Below are 15,013 nucleotides of genomic sequence, written 5' to 3'. Positions count from 1 at the left end.
GGGTAGCTTTGTGAGGTCTTTGCATACATAATACTTATGACTAATACTGCCAGAAAGCTCCACTTGTCCATGGATGATTTTTTTATATATACAGTATATTAAAAAATCTACATAGGACATCTAAACTTCCTGATGTAGCAATCTGGGGGCTGTGGCTAGTTGAACAGGAACATCAGGGAACAAAGTGCTTCATCAGGATCTCTAAATACTGTACACAGAAATACGAGTCCCCGTGGAAAATGTTCATGATTTGCGCTACTCACGTTACTTTCCATGGGACTGAGGAAACTGCAGAGGAGTTTTCAGAACTATATCTCATGGTAAGAAAACAACTTGAAAATAGTTGGATAAAATGGTTATTATACCATCAAGTATTGCCCTGAAAGAGCAGAAAATAGGTTTATTCCACTGACCACTTGCTCCACTTTTCTTTCACCCTTTGTTTCTGTTTTCGTGAGGCGTTTGGTTGGTTGTGAGGTCTATACTCGCCACCACCTGGAGATGGTGGTGGTGATAGGAGTTTATTTTAGGCTGCGGCGAAAGATACAATCTCATAAATGGCAGGTAGGCAGGAACTTAATACTAGTACTGAGGCCTCCTGTCACATGAAAGTTTTTATAAGCTAATCGACCAACTGCCTTGCTTAAGGACCAAAGTAGGGCTATTGTTGTCGTTATTTACTGAATTTATATCCAGTCCTCCCCTCCCCAAGGAGTCCAGGGAGGCAAACGGATGTACCATTAAAAAAAATAAGCATTTTAAAACATATTAAAGCATTCTAAAAGCAATTGAAAACATTAATTCATCCAATGATTTTAAAGCAATATTCTTCAGCCACTACATACCTGAGCAGGTTGATGCTGGCAGAGCCAGGTAGCTAAACCTGGACCTGCTATGCCGTTTTAGGAGTAAACGGGGCATGTTGTGAGGAGTGCAAAGCCCTCGCATTCCCTGCTGCTTTCTCCATCGCAACTTCTCTCAGCATCCCTTTCCCCTCAGCCAGGCTCTGATACCTGGTGTGAGCCTGGCTGCAAAATAGATGCCCGGGAAGAGGGACTGCAGGGCAGGTATGCCACCTTCTCCACATCTGTGCCCTTTGGTTCTCTAAACTGAACCACCACCGCTACATGAGACACTTTCTGGATTTAAAACTTGCAATCCCATACAGTGTGTACCTGCCTGTCTAGATTCTAGAAGAATTACGTCCCTTTGGGGGGACAAGAAAGGCCATTCTGCATAATTGACCACCAGTCCACAGGTAGTATCTAGCCTGCTACAATTACCTGACTCTAATTTGTGGTAAAAGAAAGTCAAACAGTGTTGTAGAAGCGTCTGTTTTCTGTGTGGTTTCCTCCCCCGCCCCTTTTTTTTCTGTCACACCAACCATTTTTCCACTTGCGTCAAAAGGAAATTGAGCAGCTTGTGGGTTCTCGAGATTCAGCTCTTCTCAAGAACATGCAGTCAAACAAGAGCAGCACAAACTCGCCAGCTGTTGGCTTAAGCTGTGCTTCAGGGAAGAAGGGCCAAGAGGATTCCGCTGCTTGGATTTTAATAGCTGTACTTGTGTACAGAACAAGAGGGCAGCCTGTTGCTTGGAAGACGTTGCAGCAAGGAATCGAAACTACTGAAGAGCACTGAATGCAGAAGATCTGCTCAGGTGTGTTTATCTTTGGACACTGTTCATTAAAGGAATAGGTCTGGATTAGTATTGGTGCACCCCTGTGTATTGAGAAATGCGACCCAGTGCTCCTATCCAGAAACTATTACAGCCAGGGGAACTGGGGTTGGGCTCCACCCTACCAACTGTCTTCAAGGGTCCTGTTTTACAAGAGAGATTCTTTCTTGTCACATCACCATCTTGCTGTGATTTCTGAAGAGCCTGTGGCCATTTGGTGCTGGGATAGACAGGTGAGTGGTGCTCACAGTCGCATCACTGGGAGCAGGAGGAACTGTTCTGGAGCTAGAGACCATTATGCTTTTGAGAAATGGAACCAAGGGTTTGGCAAATGTTATGGTAATACTGTAGTAGAAGACTGGTGGGCAAAGAGGCCACTGTAGGTGAAGAAATGCTTTGCTGAAGTGCACTTCATTGTAGGATTCAGATAAGTAGGATAATAGTGGTGAAATAGGAGCCTTGAATGTCCCTGGTACCACAGCGGAAACCACAGAGGTGTGATGAGGCTTAGTCTACTAACAATAAACAGCAATACAGGTTAACTTTAAGAAAGCTTTTTTTAAATTGTTGGGGCAGATAGCTATGTTACTGGCCGCCAGGGCTGAGATCCAGAACTGATATTTGTTGCCTGGTCATACTGAGTATGGACTTAAATTCTACTCAAATACTCTTTCTTTTATCAACAGGTACTCTGTTTAGCTTCCAAGCTGTGGGTGAGACATAAGTTTCAAAGATAGTGGAGCCACCACTTGCAAACATGATTAGCCAGTATATATTGTAACCAGGTTAGAAATGGATGGTATCTTAACTCTGCCATCCTAGCCATGTGCTCTCAGCAGTACAGTCCAAACTGTTTGCAAAGTACTTGGGATGATATCAAACTTATGGCTAAGGCAGCAAATAAGTTCTGTCTTTTCAAATGAGTGTGACATGTCCTCACTTTTGTACTGTGTTTTGTACTGCAGAGATTCCTCGTCTGTTCACCTCTGCTGTAGGTAGTTTTCACTGAAGAGTGTTAATCACCCGCCTTCTGGGCACCTCAAGGCTGGATTAAAGTGGTTGGGGGTCCCTACAGCAGTTTCCCAAATAGGGCCCCCCTTATCCAAAAAAGGAATGCACGAAGTAAGGAAATACATAGAATTGTAGAACTATAGAGTTGGAAGGGATTCCAAGGGTCACCTAGTTGAGTCTCATGCTCTACTGACTGAGCTTTCAGATACCTCAGATAAAAACCAACCAATTTATTGTTGCATAAGCTTTCATGGACTACAAAAACAACACCACAGCACTCTGAGCAAGTGTAGTTTCATATTTTAAACTCGCTTCTCGTGGTTTTTGCTCACTTTTGCCCACCAAGATACAAAAGAAGGCAAGAGAGGGCTCAGTGCTAGCATCCTAGACAACCAGTTGTGTTTCCTTTAACCAGGATGATGTATCGTACCTTTGTACTATAAAGATCCATTTTTTTTCTTGGTACTGCAGTCTTGCAGAATAGTACAGCTCCAAGGCTTCAGTACTTCTTAATCTAGCCTGACTATAATACTTTACAGAGGCATAACTCCTACTTGTTTCCACAGGCCAGGCCAGCTTATGTCCTCATGACCCCTCTGGTTTTGAGTCTATTTCCAGGGTTAACTACTTATTGCTTGGGCTATTAATGTTAACTTTCCTTGCGGACTCAAACCAATAACCAAACCAATGATGAAGCCAGTAACGTCTTACAGAGTCAGCAAAGGGCTTTGCGGCTTCTTGCCTATTTCCCTAACACACTGCAAGGACACTGCAAGCACTTGGCAGATAACTGAGTTCAGAGCAAATGATGGATAATGGCTGATAGAAGAGGTGTCGAGCACAAGGTCCTTTGGAGCATGTGACTGAGTGGAGCCAAGGACACAGGACTCCAAGCTGGGAACCTAGATCAGCATTTAGTTTTAGCATGTAGAGAAAGCTCTTATGTCATCGGTGAGCAACTGAATGGAAGCTCAACAGGAGGCTGGATGCAACCTTGAAGTAGATGCTGACGGCCCTCTTTGTTTTCTCTCTCGTTAAAAGCTCTCTCTCAATACTGTGCTTTTAGGTCACTATTACTTAAACCTACCAGCTGACGACAGACTGTGATGGGAAGTTTGCCCAGCAGGAGGAAGCAGATTGCTACTCAGCCAAGCCCACAGTCCAACGTGCGGAACAGCCAGGCCCTTGTCCTCAGCCGTGGTGTCAGGCCACAAGGTGGGAGTTTGTTGTGTGCTACCGGTCCCTGGACATAGAAAGCTTAGGGTTGCATCCAATGCTAATCCTACTCGGGGTAGATCCATTGAAATGAATGGCCACTGCTAACTTGGGACCATCTAGAACAGTGGAAGGTACCAGGTGGGGGAAGGATGATCCAAAGTGGTGCCTTCTGGATAGTCTTGGACTACAACTCCTACCACTGCTGACCATTGGTGATGTTTTTGGCTAGGACTGATGGGAATTGGAAGTCCCAACCCTATATTGAAGGTACCATGTTGGCTGCCACTACACTTTTCAGCTTTGCTGGCTAACTAATTAACTGGTGAAGCGGGAATGTCTTAATCAGGCAGGGGAAGGCAGCCAAGAGGGGGCAAAACAAATCTCCCTGGGGGAGGAAGTCCCACAATCAATATGCTCTTTTGCGGTGCCCCTGCCACCAATGGGATGTCAAGAGAAGCCTCCTCTGTTGATTTGAAGGTTTGCACAGCTTCTGTATGGGAAGTCATTTAGATCATTTGTTGCCATTACTTGGCTTATCATCAATGTTCTCTGGGCAGTTAACAAAGAAAGGTTAAAAACCCATAAAAACCCAGTCAACTAGAGCTCTAAAAATTAACATCAGCCACTGTACCAACTGGGGACCCAGGTGGCGCTGTGGTTAAACCACTGAGCCCAGGGCTTGCTGATCAGAAGGTCGGCGGTTCGAATCCCTGTGACGGGGTGAGCTCCCGTTGCTTGGTCCCAGCTCCTGCCAACCTAGCAGTTCAAAAGCACGTCAAAATGCAAGTAGATAAATAGAAACCGCTACAGCGGGAAGGTAAACGGCGTTTCCATGTGCTGCTCTGGTTTGCCAGAAGTGGCTTTGTCATGCTGGCCACATGACCTGGAAGCTGTACGCCGGCTCCCTTGGCCAATAACGCGAGGTGAGCATCACAACCCCAGAGTTGGTCACGACTGGAGCTAATGGTCAGGGGTCCCTTTACCTTTACCTTTACCGTACCAACTAAATAACCTGAGCCTAAGCCATTTAGGGCATGAAAGGTAATAACCATCACTTTGAATTGTGTCTGGAAATTAACTAGAAGTCAGTGCAGCTGTTATCATGAGTGCATCCTGCTCCTAGGACACCTGAAGTTTCCTGGTACTCTTCAAGGGCAGCCCCACATAGATTGCATCGTAGGGAAGTTCAAGGCATGGAAAGATTGTAAGTCGTTTGTTAACTATGTCTTTCTTTATTGACTTGTAGGTGAGAGTACCCCTATAGCAGTTGCTGTGTGTAATTTCCCTTCTGGACATGCAGAGCCAATACTGTGGATGGGAGAGCAGCTGAATTTGCTATCTGAGTGAGTACTTGCACTGAGATGCTGAATGACAGAATTCCCTCTACCCATCTTGAGACATACACAAAGTTGTGGAACAAGGTTGTCCTTGTGGAACTGGCCCAAACTCTTTGAGACTTTTTGATGTGTGATAAAGGCTAAGCTCTCTGTCATTTGTCCTTAAGGCCCAGTTCCTTTGGCTTCTACTTGAGTCTCCACAAAATATATAAAAGATAATTGAGAGCCAATGTGGTATAACAGTATTGGACTATGACCTGGTAGACTAGTGATTGAATTCCCTGCTCATTGGGTTACCTTGGCCCAGTCAAGTCCCTCAGCCTAGCCGATCTCACAGAGGTATTGTAAGGAGAAAATGGAAAGGGGCGAACCATGTAGACCACCTTTAGCTCATTTGAGAAAAAGGTGGTATACAAATGTAAGAAACAAGTCAGCCAGTCAAACTTAATTTTTAGAAACCATTTGCCATCACAGAAATACAAATACAGTAGTATATAAAAACATTTTCGTGTAGATGGTCCCCAGCACATGAGACCTCATGTTGTATGATGAAATTTTGTGTGATCCATCTGGGCTGCTAAGGAAACAGAAACATTGGGTACTATCCAACTAAGGAATCCCCTCATCTCAAGGATTTCTGCTTGTGCGATGGGACTTCCCCTCCACTCTTCCCTATATCTGCTCCAAAGGGTTGGGGGAACCCCTAGAACAGTTAGGGGGCACGGGGGGAGAGAAAGAGGGAGAATGTTCCACTGTATAAGCAGAAATCCTTATACTGACTGAACATTCTTGTAGCGCTATGTCATATTTATCCCTGTTATTTAAAAAGGAAAGCTGCTGGAAACAGTATAAGTATTTTTGTCACGGTAATGGCCTGCCCCCTTCCCTAATTCTCAATTATGAATAGGGAAGATCTTCAAGGAAGAGGTCATTGGAAAGTCTTGATGCTCAATTTTACAATATGCTTTTCTTTTAACAGAGATGGTGAATGGTGGAAAGTGGAGTCAGTAACAACGGGCAAAGGCTGCGATGTTCCCAGCAACCATGTTGCCAAAATCTTTCATGGGTAGGGGTTTCTGCTTCCCTGTTTATGCTGCAGCAATATAAATGGTCTGGTTGGGAGTGATTTGGGCAGCAGTAGGGCAGTTCAGGATATGTGCCCCCCCCCAAAGAGCTGCCTAAAACCACAAGGAACAGTGCATATCCCTGGAGGAACCAGTCTTAGCTTGCATGGGACAAGTGTTTGGGGCAGTACCAATGGTGTGCGTTTCTCTTCCAGGTGGCTCTATGAAGGCATCAGCCGATCAAAGGCTGAGGAGCTGTTGCTGCTGCCTTCCAACACTGAAGGTTATTTTCTGATCAGAGAGAGCCAAATGAAGAAAGGTATTGAGTGTCTTCAGAAATCTTCTGACTCATTCAATTCTAGGGAACAAAGTGGGCTGAAGTGTGTGGCTCAGGAAGTTCAGAGGTGATGATTTCATACTTTGTGGCCTGATGGGTGTTCTCTCACATGCAGGTTGCTACTCTTTGTCTATCAGACACACAAATCGTGCTTCCTGGGATTGCGTGAAACACTATCGCATTAACTGCATGGAAAACGGCTGGCTTTACATCTCCCCTGGCCTCACCTTCTCGAGCTTGCAGGAGCTGGTGGAGTACTATTCCGGTAATTTTGTTTTGCCCGGCTTCCGGGTTGATAAAAGGGAGAGATTAAATTCTGTTTTGTTCCTGCTTGAGGCAGCCTCCAGTAGTTACAAAGCAGCCCTGGTGTCAGCACCTGGCATACTGGACTGACACCTTGGGCCCTCTGGTGGCTGTATTTTCACAGCAGCCAGCCACTTACTGTACTCCTGCACCTGCTCATGCCCTGCTACTGCAGCAGCAGCCCTTTACTCAGCCTCCAGCTAAGCCTGTGAATGCAAGTGTACAAAGGGGGAGGCTGGCAGTCTCCCACCTTGTTGCTGTAGTGCAGGGGTCGGCAAGGTTTACCATGCCTGGGCTGGTTCACTGCAGTGGAGATCCCTCCATGGGCCAAATCGCGTGCATGCCTGCAATTTTTGGCGTCTGTGTCTGCGCACTCAATTTTGGCGCTGCGAAAGCGAGTCCCCATGCTGTGCTGGTTTAGCGCAGTGCGCGGGGACTCACCAAGTGGGTGGCTCTGGGGCCGGTTAAATGAAATGACCCCCCCCCGTGGGCCACTTGTGGCCTATGGGCCTTAGGTTGCCGACCCCTGCTTTAGTGCGTAGGAGCCCATAGTGGGTTGGATACATTGGCTCCCTCGAGAGGGGAGGCTGCAGCAGGCGAGGCCAAATGCCAGAGGGCATTGGGAGGCTCTATGGAGAGCAGCCTCTGCCCAAGGGCTCCCCAAAACTGGCGTCAGGCCTTGACAAATCCTCTTGCGTAAAAAGTTGTGCTAAAGCCCAGAGGGTAAGTAGGTGGACCAGTCCATCTGTTATACCTGTGTAGGCGGTCATTTTGCACTAGAAAGTGAGGGATAGATGGATGTAGAGAATGAGAGGGCCAGTATGGACTCTTGATGAAAGAGGCATCTCTCATATCTACAGGTTTGACCCAAGTGTAACATCTTTACTTTCTGCCATAGAAGAGAATAGCTGGCATGCACTCCTGTCAGAAAAAAACAAATGTGTACTTAAGAGGCATCATCAGGGCTCTATAAGCGGCAGCTATCAATGCAGGAAAAGCCTGTAGTATATGCTGCCATAAGACTATCTTAAAAGAATTACCGTAACAGAATCGAGTCTACGATAACAGACTGACTCTGTTTGTGCACCTTGTACTGGGAATTACATTTCATGCACAAGAAACACTGATCTTCTGGATGTTAACAGGCTACAAACACTCATCATTCTGGACCATTAGCTATGCTTTCTGGAGATGCTAGGAGTTGGAAGTTTAACCACTGGAGCAATACAAATTCCTCATCCATGACTTTAACGGGTTGGATTGTTGCTCTTCACACACGTGATTGCAACATTGCCTGCTATTCCTCTGCTAAACGTCCTGGCTGGGCAGCAGATGGAAAAGAGGCTCATGTTGCTTCTGTAGAATAAGGAGTGGGAAAGCTGAGCTTCCCTGGCCATGAGAAATCACAATTTGATACCCAACTTATTTTGTACTTTTTGCACTGCTCAACTTCATTCAGCACATGGGTTTCAATCCTATTCTTGGTGAAACTAGTTCTGGGTGGTGTGCAAGTGTGCTGCCACTCACACAAATTGCAGCCTGCCTGTTTGCCTTGAGGAACGCAACAGGATACCTTTTCCTTGCTCATGCTAAAGTGGTGGTGGTGGGCCCTCCAATTGTTTCTGTCTGACTCACAAGCTTGCTCTCCATCCTTCCAAGTACTTTGGCTTGGCTAGGATGTATCCTTGAATTGTGACCATGCCTTGAATGCCTGTGTGTGTGTGTGTGTGTGTGTGTAGAAACCTCCACCTTCTTTACACGCAAGTCAGTCTACTGCACAAAATTAGGAGCTGCATCTTTTGCTCTGGCATGCAACCTCCAAGATGCCCCCAGGGGGATGTGGCCCTTGAGCTGGAAAGGGCTCCTCACCTCTTGTGCTGCCACCAACACACTGGTTTAAAATAGCAAGGCTGAACAAAGTATGTGGTGATCAGTGAAGTTTAGCTTTGTTTACTACTATGCGCTTGGTCTGGAATACCTAGTGACTACGCATGGAAAGCAAAGATTAGGAGACACTTTCCTCCTTGTTCACAGAAGCTGCGGATGGCTTATGTTGCTGCTTGAAGGAGCCGTGTTTCATCCAAGGCTCTACAGTGTGGCAGAAGTCTAATCTTTCCCAACCAATGGTAGTAAAGAAGCCAGCTCTCAACTGGGAGGAGATCAGCAGGTATTTTGTTATTATCCTCTTTTTCTTCTAGCACAGAACTCAGCAGTCTCTTTATCTGGGCTCTGGCTTGCTTGAATTCAAGTTGATGCACTATCAGCCTTCAAAACCATGTTCTGGTCGGGCATCCTTCAGCAATTTTTGCAGATAGTCGCTGCTGTGATGATTCACTGGTTGCAGCAAGTGTAAGACCATTTAATCTGTAGTGGGTAAATACTTCTGCTGCAAGAGAAGCATTTGGTTGCACTTGCTAATAGCAACAAAAGATAAAAGCAAGTTTCTGATAGTGGTATGATTGGGATAAGCAGTGGGGAAGTCTGCCTGCTTTTGTGTGGGAAAAATCTACCAGAATGCTATAATGAGAACATCTTTGCAAGAGAAGCATGTTTATCCTTCTGCTTCACAGCATATTTTAATCTTTCAATGTTTTCTCCTGTCTAGCTCAGACTTGTTGGCAGAAAATCCGCTATCAGAAGACTCGCCAATTAGCTTGGGCCTGAGGGAAGCTGTCACTTCCTACCTGTTAATGACTGAAGAGCTGCCCTCAGAGGACACAATCAGTGAAAAGTGAGAAAGATGCAAATACACTCAAGGTTACTGTTGGGAAGCATTTCTGGAATGTGGAACACAGGACTTCAGTACTGACCTCTCTATAGTTTTTATAGTTTAATTTACCTACTTAATAAATATATTCTGCTGGTCTTCCATCATGTGGATCCCATGCAACTACTGACCAAACCCAGACCTGCTCAGCTTCAGCAAAATGGCAGCCTCATCTTGGGCTTGATGGGCTTCATTTATGAGGACTACCGTATATATATGTATTTATAATAATATTTTTTAAATAATAAAGCTTGGCTGTGTATTTATGACTACTCCTATAAGCTCTGCATTTCAGCAAAGTTCACTTCGCTCAACATCTGTAAAGGATATTTACATGGCAAAAGAAGAAGAACCACAAGCCACTCAAACATCAGCAGATCACCACAACTTTTAAATCACTCACCTTCATTGTTCACAATGGGAAAGATATAAATTTGGTGTTGGCTATGTAACTAAATATTGCTGTGAACACTCCCATAACACAAGCACTATGCTACTTTGAGACAGCCAAGTGTCATTTAATGGTCACATAAGCTTTATTCCAAATTATTACAGCAAAATAAGTTTATCTGCTGTACAGATGTTACACTCATATCAATAAGTGCCAATAAATTGGAGACAAATTATTCCCTGAAATTAGTCTTGGCACAAAAGCCTTCGTTTCAACTCAGAATAGTGTAATAATTCTTTCTGAAAAAATTAGCTGGTCAAAATGTTAACTGAAGTAATTGTTACTCCTATGATAAACATTGGCTAACTGAAATTTACATAATCAATTCTGCAGCATATAAACATTACAGATTTATATCCATAATTATCAATTTGTCACTTAACAGGTCTTCAACTCACAAATGTGCTTTAATTTTAAAACTTTGGTGGTGTCAAAACAACTGATATCAAGGTAATAAAAAATCCAACATTCAGAACACCATCAATGAAAAATAGTCCATTCTTGTCCAGCTTGAAGTAACTTTTGTCCCAGGTGTTGTCCAACACACACAAAAAATCAATTATGGAAATATGATCTGCAGGCAAACTTTTTAAAAAAACATAACGAATACTTACAATACACCAATGTTTCCAAAAGGTACTGTATAATGTAGCTTCAACATAAGCAGCATTTTCACTTTGATCTCACAAATAATACAAATAAGGAAACTAAATAAAAGTACAAAAAGGGATTCTGAAACATACTGTTTTAACATAATGCCCCCATGCTTTGGGGACAGTACCTCATGCATAGATCTTGAGGTTCCATTTACACAAATATAAAATAAACTGATTCCCAAAACCACACATTTACAAGTCTCTACAATGAGAAAGTTTATAATATTGAAAAAGACTACTTTCAAACTATAACCGGAATGGCAATTATTAACAGTAGGGTAGAAAACTACGCCGTGTCCATCACAGACAAATCTGAATTTGTAGTACACCTTATATCTCACCAACCATCCTGTCCCCTGCCATGAGGGTGTCTCATCAGCACTAGGTCATGAGAGGCACAGCATGGCCAGATTTAGAAATTCAAGAATGCACAGAAGTACAACAACAAAAAAGGGTTTCCCAGTACCTTAAGTCATGCTACAATGACATGATAAATACGGAAAACAATCATTTACTAAGAAAAGAAGTGCAACCAAGTTGTGACCTTCTACTACATCTCTTCAAAATAGTAGACAAGTTTCAGGTCATAATCTGCAAACCTCTTGTAACAGTTTACAATTAAATTAGACATTCATACTTGCTAGGCTTGAAAATGATATCTTCTCTATTGATTAAATACTGTGGTTATGCATAAACCATTAGAAATAAAGTATGACTGTCTGGTGCACTAGTTATTTAAACAAACTATGCAGAAAGTAATTTTACAGCCTTGGTCAACTAATCATTTTTGGCTCTTAGAACTTTGTTCTCCAGTGGCACAATTTTGTCAGTGTATGTATGCAAAGAACATGAATGTTGAATTCAAGAACTTGATACAAGGAGTGAAAAGTCTTATTACCAGCCTGCTCCTAGCCTCTGAAGACAAGACTAAATCCCTTTCCATAATGTTAAGAATGCCTAGCAAAAGCCAAATGAACAAAAGGTAAGGGCAACCCCATCACTTTTCAGAAGTGTGACCCTTGTCCCTAAACAATTCCCTGAAGTCAGTTCTGCATCACATGCAACAAGCATGCTATTCCATTTAACACAGAGTGATCAATTCGTGTGATGCGCCCCAGCCATCACGTAGAAGTCTCCAGTATCATGTGGAACAGCAAAGTGCTATTTGTTGCACTTTGCCTAAGTCTGTGAGGAGTTGTTTTATACAATGTTTGAGTTGGGGGAGTCTAGCTAGTGGTTCTGGCGGCTCCAGCTCTCCAGTATAATCCAACCAGCTCTCCAAAACTGGAAGAAAAAAAGAATAATGTTTAAAAATGTGCACACATCAGTCACTGGTAACTAATTTGTACTAGAGGATTGGAAAATAGCCAACAAAATGTCAATTTTTAAAAAAGGCTCTGGGAAATCACAGGCCAGTTAGCTTAACGTTTGTACCAGGGTATCTGCTAGAAAACACAATTAAGTATATAAAAAGAACAAATCGGAATGGGTTCTACAAAGGGAAGAAAGTTCTGCCTCATCAAATTTTGAAATGCTTTTGACTGCCAATAAGCACATGGATGTGGTGACCCAGTAAGATTAAATGCTTGGACTTGCCAAAAGCTTTTTGCCAGGATGGTTCCCCAAAGGTTTGTAAGTAAAGTCATAGAGTAAAAAGGCAGGCGGTGCTATGGATTAGTAAGTGGCTAAAAAGAAAGCAGAGAACAGGAATAAGCTCCCACCACTTATCCACTATGGAATGATGGTGTTCTTGGAACCAGTGCTATTTAACCTTTTCACCCACAGACCTGGATTAGGGATGAACACTGAAGTAGGCAAATTTCCAGAAACCAAATTATCTGGATTTATTATAGTGAAAATTCAGGTAGACTGTGACGGCTTCAAAAGACTGTCCTCATTCTAGACGAATGAGCAAGAAAATGGCAAATGGGGTTCAAAACTATAAAGTGGTGCACAATTAAGGCAAAAAAAATGTAACTTCCCAAGTACACTCTTGAGATTTCAAGTGGCAATGGTACACAGGAAAGACATATATTGGGCTGTGGTGGATAGCTCAATGACAATACAAATTCTGAGCATGGCAGCTATGCCAAAGCATTATTAGGAAAGAGGTTGAAAGAAATTTGAATGTGTTTACACGTTACATAGAATCACAGAGTTGGAAGGAACCGGAAGGGTCATCTGGTCCAACCCCTTGCAATGCAGGAATCTTTTTGCCCAACATGGGGCTCGAACCCATGACCCTGAGATCAAGAGTCTCATGCTCTACCAGCTGCTGGAAAGATTACTTTGTAAGCTGGCAGAGGCTGTAGAAAAGGGAAGAACAAATCATTACCATCCAGCTCCTTTTCAATTAAATCCATCCTATGAGTAACTTCATCTTGCAGAGACTCAACATGGGCCAAAAGGTTAAGTTGCCACTGCAGCTGGGAATTCACAACTCCTTCCTTGTCTTTCTCCAGCAGTTTTACTTCAATAGCTTCCTCCGATGTGACTTTTTCTCTTACCTATCACAATACACAAATTAATGATGCTTATAGGCATTAAATCAGTCAATGTAATTTAAAGGAAAAGTTAAAGGTTTACTGAATAATCTGCCTTTACAAATGGGGCTACTTCTGGATCAGAAGACAGAGTATAAATAGATACAGTGGAACCTTGGGTCTCAAACGGCTTAGTTGACGAACAAATTGACTCCCGAATGCCGAAAACCCAGAAGTAAGTGTTCCGGTTTTCGAACTTTTTTCGGAAGCTGAATGTCCAATGCGGCTGCCGGTTTCCAGGGTGCCTGCACCAAATACGGTTGTATTATATAGAAAATACTTCCACTCTGAAAGCTAATTAACTGTTTTCTTTTTCTTTTAAAAAAGGGGGACACCCAAATTAGAACAGAATGTAACCTTTCTAAATAATAAATAGGCACATTAGTTCTATACAGCTCTCCTGACAAATAGTCTATACTCTGAAATTTCATCACAACTTTCCGATGTGAAGGGTTTTCAGTTGCACAGATTGTATCAACTGGAGTCCCTTGTGCTGACAGAAGGCTTTTTGATTCAGCAGTTTTGCCAGTGGAATAGGGAGGGAGATGATATTACCGATATCCCCTCCTGGTGATGCCTTCTGTATGCGTCCAAAATCTACTTTAAGGTGTTAAAGAGAACCTCTGGAGACAGGCACCCCAAAACTTTGGCCCTGCAGATGTTTTGGACTACAATTCCCATCTTCCCTGACCACTGGTCCTGTTAGCTAGGGATCATGGGAGTTGTAGGACAAAACATCTGGAGGGCCGCAATTTGGGGATGCCTAGTCTAAGATGTGGGGGAAATCACTTCCCTTCCAGTTTCCTCTACAATTGATCAAAGAGCCTTCTGTCAGTGCAAGGAGCAGCATTAGATACAGCCTGCAATTCTCACCTTTGCATTTTATTTTATATTGTTGGCCAGCAATGTATTATATGTATATTTCTATTAGCAACTACTCAGAATTTCCAAGTTGTATGGACAGTATGCTCCCTTATCCTCAGTATACAAGCTCGGCTCTTCCCTGTGCAGGGATTATCATATCTATTTGTGTTGGAGGCAAGATTTTCCTTTTCCCAGCTGCTGAAACTCAGAAATACTTCAATGCAACATACCTTAGAGTAGTTATGTTTCGATTCATTTTCAAACTTGTGTATTTCTCTATCCAGCTCCCATCCTAATCTCTCTACTATAGTATCATCTCCATTCTCTCTTATCCTATTGACACCATCATCAATGTCTGAATTTCTGGTTTCCACGACAAGTCTCTGTTCTATAGCAGGATAGTAGGCTCGAGGTTTTTGGTAACAGTGTTCACTAGTGATATATGATTCCTCTACAGAAGGAATGGTTGAAGGTTTCTCAATGGTTCCATTAAAAGTTCTGTAACTTGTAGTCTCCTCTTTGCAACAGTTTTCATCAATATGAATGTGGCGCGTGCTGTGTGATTTTTCATCTACTTCAAGATGCTTCCAAGGCTGACACCAGAGCTTCAAGTCAGGATGTTCTTTGCTTCTGGTGAAAAAAGTAAATAAGTGGAAGTCAAGACTAAAACCTTTTAGAGACTCATTTTCTCCAAGAACATCACAAGTTTTCACTTCTGCTTAGATTAACTACGGTCAAGTATGCAGTCAACTGTAGTCAATAAACTATGGCTTAATAAAATATGGTT

The 15,013-nt window shown here is 43.1% G+C and overlaps 2 protein-coding genes across 11 annotated transcripts in view; one reads left to right on the top strand and one right to left on the bottom strand.

The window, feature by feature from the left end:
• Window positions 1-1,473: 1,473 nt before the first annotated feature.
• SLA2 (Src like adaptor 2) lies at window positions 1,474-9,986 on the top strand. Of its 7 annotated transcripts, none has more exons than XM_088673477.1 (8): window positions 1,474-1,908; window positions 3,753-3,901; window positions 5,151-5,247; window positions 6,221-6,307; window positions 6,521-6,624; window positions 6,758-6,907; window positions 8,980-9,112; window positions 9,551-9,986. In XM_088673477.1, the coding sequence occupies exons 2-8, from the start codon at window positions 3,793-3,795 to the stop codon at window positions 9,678-9,680; spliced, it is 810 nt and encodes a 269-aa protein (XP_088529603.1). In that variant the 5' UTR covers window positions 1,474-1,908; window positions 3,753-3,792; the 3' UTR covers window positions 9,681-9,986. The 7 variants fall into 7 exon arrangements, with proteins under 7 accessions (XP_088529603.1, XP_088529605.1, XP_088529607.1 ...); XM_088673479.1 differs by having other exon boundaries at window positions 1,521-1,657; window positions 3,728-3,901; XM_088673481.1 differs by having other exon boundaries at window positions 1,525-1,657; window positions 8,983-9,112.
• Window positions 9,987-10,224: 238 nt separating this feature from the next.
• PHF20 (PHD finger protein 20) overlaps window positions 10,225-15,013 on the bottom strand; it is a 46,066-nt gene continuing 41,277 nt past the window's right edge. For all 4 annotated transcript variants that reach the window (XM_035123396.3, XM_035123402.3, XM_035123401.3 and 1 more), the window contains 3 exons: window positions 14,457-14,856; window positions 13,155-13,326; window positions 10,225-12,103 (listed from right to left, as the gene is read on the bottom strand). In XM_035123396.3, coding sequence (XP_034979287.3) covers window positions 11,961-12,103; window positions 13,155-13,326; window positions 14,457-14,856 — 715 coding nt within the window. In that variant the 3' untranslated portion in view covers window positions 10,225-11,960. The remainder of the gene's footprint in view (window positions 12,104-13,154; window positions 13,327-14,456; window positions 14,857-15,013) is intronic.

Source organism: Zootoca vivipara, chromosome 7 (genome assembly GCF_965207765.1).
Source record: "Zootoca vivipara chromosome 7, rZooViv2.hap1.1, whole genome shotgun sequence".
Classification (NCBI taxonomy): Eukaryota; Metazoa; Chordata; class Lepidosauria; order Squamata; family Lacertidae; genus Zootoca; species Zootoca vivipara.
This window is presented reverse-complemented; position numbering and strand designations above follow the sequence as displayed.

Bases quoted from the DNA above. Each gene is read 5' to 3' on its own strand.
- SLA2 (XM_088673477.1), top strand. From the start codon at position 3,793: ATGGGAAGTTTGCCCAGCAGGAGGAAGCAGATTGCTACTCAGCCAAGC. The intron at 5,248-6,220 runs GTGAGTACTTGC...TTCTTTTAACAG, and splicing joins CAGCTGAATTTGCTATCTGA to AGATGGTGAATGGTGGAAAG. The intron at 6,908-8,979 runs GTAATTTTGTTT...CCTTGTTCACAG, and splicing joins GCTGGTGGAGTACTATTCCG to AAGCTGCGGATGGCTTATGT.